Genomic DNA, 7707 nt, shown 5'->3' with positions numbered 1-7707 from the left:
CTTGATGCCACAGAGAAAAAGTAACAATTGATATGGCATCTGCCCCTTCTTTTTGTAATGTCTTTAGCAGGTCTCCCTTCACCTGCTCCCAATCAGGGATATTAAGGTCACCAGAGACCAAAAACCAAGGGCTGACCTCATGTACAGTTTTCAAGAAGCCTTTTGCTGTCTTATGTTTGATACCGGTGCCCTGCTTTTTTAACAATTGGACCAGTTGGTCCCCCATAAGAGAGTAAGAACTAGCAGCACCCATGTTCAATACACCCTCTCCTTACCTTATTGAAAATGCTGGCCAGCCTTCATGGGTGATCCTTCAGCATCTTCTCTTCTTTCCCTATCTAAGCGAGACCTCCACTTGTAGAGCGCCTGCACTACAACACTTCCACAGTATAGGGCGAGGGGCTTGAGGAATTAAATAAAGACAAGACAGCAGGTCTTTCTTGCAGGGATAATGCTCTTTTATTCCAACAAGACTGGGGGCTTATTTACCAGTCAGCAGGGATGGTGGAAAACTAACAATTTCAGGTTCCCAGGCCCATCAGGCAATCCTGAATGGGTGAATAACAGGATAACAGGAACTTGCACTCAGGCCTTCAAGGAAGGAAGAAAACAGGATGTACCTGCTAGGTAAGCTCCTAGTCACAAGCTGGTCAGTCGACCCCGATGGGGGAAAGGCCCAACAAATTATGTGAGAATTTTGATGAGTTTTGCACTGAATTTGTACATTGTTTTTGGTAACATGGCCATTGTCACTATATTAATCTTACCAATCCATGAACATAGACAATCTTTCCATTATCTAATATCTTTTTCAGACCTTCACATCTTAAAGTTTTTAATTACATAACTTTGACAAGCAGTGGTGGTTCATGCCTTTAATCCCAGCTCTTGGGAGGCAGGGGCCAGAAGATCTCTGTGAGTTCTAGGCAAGCCTGGTCTATAGAGCTAGTTCTAGGTCCACTAGGGCTGTTACACAGAGAAACCTGTATCAAAAATAAAACAAAATACCACAAAACAACAAAAAAAAAAAGTTTTTGTTATACAACGCTTTCATTTGCTTGGTTAGATTAACCCTAGGACATCATTTCTCTGTATTTTCCATGGTCCATTTGTCATTTGTGTAAGAACAAAACACCTGGATGACCCTAACCCCGCCCCCTAACAATCGGGTACTCACTCACCCGCCATGCCTTTCGACCTTTGCCCTACTGCACATATGCAATCTTCCCTTTAAAAGGTCCTGCCCCACACCCCTCTCTCTCTTTCTCTCGGCTTCCCTAGGGTTGGCTGACTGCCCATCCCCTCTTTCCTCCCTCTCTGATAAATAAACTCCACATGGGTTGCTTATTCGTTGTTCCTTTCCTTATTAGCACCTGCAGCTTAAACAAAAGAACAACATTTGGCGCCCTGGACGTGGGAAGGCTCTGCCCTTGGTACCCCCCTCCACGTCCCGCTGGCGGGTACGTGTTGGGTCAAGGACATCCTTATCACGCGAATAAACAATCCACATTCCAGATCACCGGTTTGCTGGATTCTGCATACAACACCGGACCCAATTCGGTAAGGCTACCCCTTTCAGTCAGCGTAAACATCTCCCTGAACCCGAGGGACTGATCGTCCGGCACCCCTCTGGTGTTCTTGGAGGCGGGGGAGCACCCGGCCACGACCTTCATGGTCACGGTCGACCCCCTTCGCCGACAATCCCTCTTGGCTTACTTCCTAAGGGTGGTCCCATCAGTAGCTACTTGCTCCCTTGGCGGTTAGTCGCTGCGCTGCGGGACTGTGGGATTTTCTGTTTTCTTTTTCTTCTTCGGGACAGCTGAGTCCCTGTTCAGACCCAGGGTCTATCGGGCTAAGGCCCCTCGGTACCCCCCCGGGCTGACGAGCATCCGGAGAGGGGCTTTTACCGGTTTTTAACTTTTTCACCCATGGGGAATAAGCCAACTAAGGAAATAAGCCCATCCACACCACTGGGATGTCTTTTAGAAAACTTAAAACCCTTCAACCTAATGCCGTTAATTAAGGCATCTAGACTCACATATCTCAGTACTAAAAAATGGCCTAGGTATTCCTTAGAAAACCAGTCTCACTGGCCCCCCAAATGGGACATTAGACCCCGAGGTTTTACGGGATTTATCTAACTTCTGTCAGCAAACTGGAAAATGGAAGGAGTTACCTTATGTACAGGCTTTTTTCTATCTATCTGCTAAACACTCTCTCTCTCCCTCCTCATCCCCAATTCTTCTGGCTATGGAATCTAAGCCTGAATTAAATCTTATAGACTTGGATCCAGCTGATGAACCTCCACCGGTTCGCCTTCACCCTTCAGCTGCGCCTTCTAAAGCTTGAAGATCCTTGAACCTTCCCTCTCTCCTGTTTCAACCGTCCCCGCTCCGGCTTCCTCTGACTCAGCTACTTCTAAACAACCACTCTTGGCTCCTACCTTCACCCCACCTATTACCCGTTCTAGGACCGGATCCAGGGCTACTAAAGCTGATCCGGCCACCATCCTCCCCTTGCGTGAGGTAGCTGGTGTGGACGGCGTGGTTAGAGTTCACGTTCCCTTCCCACTATCAGAGCTCTCTCAGATTCAGCACAGATTAGGATCTTATACTTCTAACCCCACTGCCTTTATAAAGGAATTTCAGTATATTACACAGTCTTATAGCCTTACTTTTCATGATGTCTTCATGATTTTAAGTAATAACTTACTACATGAGGAGCGCGAGCGAGTTTGGAATTATGCGAGGGCATGTGCAGATGAGATACATCAGACTCAGCCAACTCACCCTACTGGGAATGATGCTGTTCCGGAGAAGGAACCCCACTGGGATTATAACACCCCGGGTGGTATCCTGGCTAGAGACCAATTCGTAACCTGTTTAATGTCTGGTCTCCGTAAGGCTGCCCTAAAGCCCATAAATTATGATAAACTCCTAGATATAGTTCAGGACAAATCAGAGAATCCTTCCCAATTCCTACAGCGTCTTAAACAGGCCTTTTTACAGTATACTAACTTAGACCCTGAGACGCTAGAGGGAAGACAACTTCTCATGACATACTTTTTTGCTCAGAGCTGCCCCGACATTAGGGCTAAACTTAAAAATTTGGAGAAAGGACCCCTAACTCCACAGGATGAGGCCCTAAGAGTGGCGTTTAAGGTGTACCATGGGAGAGATGGCCAGACCCTTAAGAACAGATACCAGATGCTAGCTGAAGCTGTCCGACCGGCCTCAGCATCCGCCTGGGATCCCTTGCCCTCCGGGGCCAGAGTACCGCAGCGTCCATGCTTCAAGTGTGGTCAAAAAGGGCACTGGGCCCGGGGTTGCCCGAACCCCCGCGCACCACGAAAGCCATGTCCTAGATGCCAGGAAGTAGGCCATTGGTCAGTGGACTGTCCCCGTGTCCCAGGTGACAAGAGGACATCAAACACAGGCGGCCTTCCAGTCGATCTCTTAGCTCTGGCTATAGATGAGGACTATGAATGACGGGACCCTGGCTCCCTTGACCCGACGACCATCATCTCTGAAAGGGAGCCCCGGGTGGACATTAAAGTATCAGGGCGGTCTATCTCTTTCCTTTTGGACACCGGTGCCACATACTCAGTCCTAAAGGAGTTTTGGGGACCTACCTCTCCTTCTCGTCTTCCTATTGTCGGGGTAGGAGGACAGCCTTACTTACCTCAGCAGACTCCACCGCTTAGCTGTATTTTTAGGGGGATTCCCCTTACTCATTCGTTTTTGGTTATACCGACTTGTCCGGTACCTTTACTAGGGAGGGACCTCCTAGCTAAAGTGGGAGCGTCTATTTCCTTTGCTCCCCACATTCGCCTAACTCCAGACTCGCCTGCTGCTCCCCTCCTCCTCCTTCTAGCTACTCAACCTACGGGGTCCAATACGTCATTTCCTTTACCAGCCTCTCAGGTAGACCCCAAGGTCTGGGACACCCAGAACCCTTCTGTGGCTAGACACCATCCCCCCATTGTCATTCAGTTACAGGATCCCTCTAAGTACGTTGCTCAAGTTCAGTACCCACTCCCACTCCAAAGCCTTAAGTGACTTAAACCTATTATCTCTGACCTCCTAAGGAAAAAGCTACTTCGTCCTACCTCCTCCCCCTTTAACACCCCTATACTGGCAGTAAAAAAACCTAATGGGACTTTTCGTCTGGTTCAGGACCTCCGGCTAATTAACTCTGTGGTCGTGCCCCTCCATCCTGTGGTTCCTAACCCTTATACACTCCTCTCTACTATCCCCCCGGGGACATCTCACTTCTCAGTTTTAGACCTTAAGGATGCCTTTTTCTCTATACCCCTCCACACCCGGTCTCAAAATATCTTTGCTTTCACCTGGACTGATCCAGATACTCATGTCTCCACTCAGCTCACCTGGACTGTCCTACCTCAGGGTTTCCGGGACAGCCCACACCTTTTTGGTCAGGCCCTGGCTTCTGACCTGCTCTCTCTGTCTTTCCCTAAATCCAAGTTCATACAGTATGTAGATGATATTTTACTTTGTAGCCCCTCCTTGGAAGTTAGCCGGACTGACACTTCCACCCTCCTAAATTTCCTGTCTAGCAGGGGTTACAGAGTCTCACCTTCTAAGGTTCAATTGTCTACCACTCAGGTTACCTATTTGGGACTAACCATTACCCCAACCCACAAAGCTATTACTGTAGACAGGAAAAACTTAATCGGGTCTCTTGCAGTTCCTTCTACTAAAGAGGAGATTTTATCATTTCTGGGAATAGCTGGCTTCTTACGTACCTGGATCCCCTCTTACTCCCTCCTTGCCCGCCCCCTTTATGAGGCAGCTCTCGGACCTCCCCATGAGCCCCTCCTTAACCCTGTTACTAAGTCCTTTCAGAGACTTAAACAGGCTCTCCTAAAAGCCCCTGCTCTTCATCTACCAGATTTAACTGATCCTTTCTCCCTCTATGTAACAGAAAAAGAAGGATTTGCCCTTGGAGTTCTAGGTCACCAGCTAGGACCTTCCTTTGCACCTGTAGCTTATCTGTCAAAGAAGCTAGACCTAACCACCCAAGGATGGGCATCCTGCATACGTGCTTTAGCAGCTGCTGAGCTTCTTATCCGTGAGTCAAAGAAACTAACCTTTGGGTCACCCATCACTGTCTTCTCTCATCACAACCTGTCCCTTCTCCTAACCTACAGAGGCTTACAAACTCTACCTCCTTCCCGAGTTCTTTCCCTCCAGGTGGCATTAATAGAAGATGCCACACTTACTTTCCAATCTTGCCCACCCCTTAATATCTCAAATCTTCTACCTCAACCTAATGCTAACTATTCTCCAACTCATTCCTGCATTGAAACCTTAGAGGAACTATTGCCCCACCCTTCACACATACAGGAAGGCACACTACCTCAGGCCACCTATACCTGGTACACAGATGGCAGCTCCTTTTTACATGAGGGGACCCGTAAAGCGGGCTATGGCATAGTGTCAGACACCAGGGTGGTAGAAGCACGGGCACTTCCTGCCCACACTACTAACCAACAGGCTGAATTAATAGCCCTCAGCCGTGCCTTTCAATTGGCACAGGGACATTCTCTAAATGTTTACACAGACTCTAAATATGCTTTTCATATCCTCCTGTCCCACGCAGCTATTTGGAAGGAACGTGGGCTACTTACTACAAGAGGAGGATCCATAACTAACTCAGATTATATTATGGCTATGCTAAGGGCCTCTCACCTCCCCAAAGCTATAGGAATTATTCACTGTCGGTCACACCAGACTGACAGCTCCGTTATCTCTAGGGGCAATAATCGGGCTGATAGAGCAGCTAGGGCTGCAGCCCTCCGAGGCCCAGATCTACCTCACCCACCACAGGGAGTTCATACACTACAACCCACATCCTCACAGCCACCTCCTAACATGAGACAAATTCTGTCCTACTTACACCAGCTTTTCCACCCTAACAGTAAGGCTCTTTCTCTGTTTGTCAAGGCTCACCTCAAACCTACTTCTGAGGACTTAAATTTCTTAAAAACTATCACTGCCTCCTGTAAAACCTGTCAGATGTCAAACCCTAATTCCAAGTATCGTAACTCCCCTTTTCCCACCCACCAGGCTAGGGGCTCTCTCCCAGGGACTGACTGGCAACTTGACTTCACCCACATGCCCACAGTCAGGCGAGTTAAATACCTCCTGGTACTAGTGGATACTTTCTCAGGATGGGTAGAAGCGTTTCCTACTACTAACAAGAAAGCTCAGACTGTCTCTAACATCCTTCTCAGGGAAATTATCCCCCGGTTTGGGATTCCAGCCTCTCTTCAGTCAGACAATGGTCCTGAGTTTACCTCTCAGATCTCTCAAACCCTGTCTAAAGCTCTCAATATTCCTTGGCATTTTCATATTCCGTACCACCCCCAGTCCTCAGGGAAGGTGGAGAGAACTAACCGTTCTTTAAAGACTGTTCTGGTTAAAATGTCACAGGAACTTCACCTTGACTGGGTAAAGCTTCTGCCTCTGGCCCTTTTCAGGCTTAGGGCTCTCCCTAAACAACCACTTTTCATCTCACCCTTTGAACTCATGTACGGGCGGCCGGCTCTAACACCTGGCCTCTCACCTAAACCCTCGCCTCTCCCTGACCGCTTGCTCACACCTTTACTTCATCATCTCCGTTCCCTCCTTTGGGAATTTGCTGACCACTCTCTACCTCGGCCATGTGCCACCCCCTGTACCTCTCCAATTAACATAGGGGATCAAGTACTTCTTTCTCCTCCAGACCAGAGCCCCTCCCCCCTGTCTCCTAAGTGGAAGGGCCCTTTCAAAGTAATTCTTGTCACTCCAACAGCAGCTAAGCTTGAGGGCCTTCCCCACTGGATTCACTTATCCCACCTCAAGCCCTTTACTTCTCCACCTGAGACTCACCCTTCATACACAGTTTCTACAACAGGACCCTGTTCCCTTAGGTTTCAGAGGACACTGAAATCATCCACTTTACCTCCTATTTCAGAAGAATAAGGCTCAAGTTTTACAAGGCTGATTTAAACTTTCCTGCTTCTAATTACACTCTGCTCATTAATTTCCAAAGTATCTCACAATAATTTACTTAGCTGTTGTTACAGGAATGCCAGCCTAAAAACCATGGATCTAAAGATACAAGGATCACCAAGTGTTTGTGCCTTCTGGTTAAAGGTAACCAGAAAGATTTCATACCACCTAGATATGATTTAATATGTCTAATCTTTGTTTTCCCAAACTTTAAGGACTCTTATAAGTTCCAGGGAGCCGAATCAGATCCAAACAGGTCAGATTCACTCCAGGTAATATCCAACCCTTCCCCAGTCCCAATTTCCCTTCCCTCATCTTGGGACTCCTCGGGAACCCCTCCCTCATCTTACAATCTTCCCGTCAAATGACAGGACCTAAGAAAATTTTTTTTCTAAACTTAACCTTGTCCTCTATTCTACAAACATCTTGCCAGGACTAAAAGGCACCAGAGTGGCCCGGACTACAATGAAACAACAATCAACTCCAGGACGTGGCAGCACCCCCAACCCCCCAAAGACGATCAACGCCCCAGGCCAGCAGGAAGCAGCCTTAAGACATCTTCGCCCCTACTTCCCTAACCTGCCACGCCCAATTCTCTAACTTTTATAATAAACAACAGCCGGGATTGTAAGAACAAAACACCTGGATGACCCTAACCCCGCCCCCTAACAAGCGGGTACTCACTCACCCG

The 7707-nt window shown here is 48.0% G+C and overlaps 1 protein-coding gene across 1 annotated transcript; it reads left to right on the top strand.

Moving 5' to 3' along the window:
• The first annotated feature begins 1400 nt into the window (after nt 1–1400).
• Nucleotides 1401–7101, top strand: LOC113832899 (protein NYNRIN-like). Its single transcript, XM_027391788.2, has 2 exons — nt 1401–1560; nt 4945–7101. The coding sequence occupies exon 2, from the start codon at nt 5688–5690 to the stop codon at nt 6984–6986; it is 1299 nt and encodes a 432-aa protein (XP_027247589.1). The 5' UTR covers nt 1401–1560; nt 4945–5687; the 3' UTR covers nt 6987–7101.
• Nucleotides 7102–7707: the final 606 nt, after the last annotated feature.

The sequence above is a fragment of the Cricetulus griseus genome (assembly GCF_003668045.3).
Source record: "Cricetulus griseus strain 17A/GY chromosome 1 unlocalized genomic scaffold, alternate assembly CriGri-PICRH-1.0 chr1_0, whole genome shotgun sequence".
NCBI classification, from domain to species: domain Eukaryota; kingdom Metazoa; phylum Chordata; class Mammalia; order Rodentia; family Cricetidae; genus Cricetulus; species Cricetulus griseus.
The sequence above is the reverse complement of the archived record's forward strand: the minus strand, read 5'-3'. Positions and strand labels throughout refer to the sequence as shown.

Excerpts from the sequence above, each read along its gene's own strand:
- LOC113832899 (XM_027391788.2), top strand. The coding sequence starts at position 5,688 with ATGGCTATGCTAAGGGCCTCTCACCTCCCCAAAGCTATAGGAATTATT.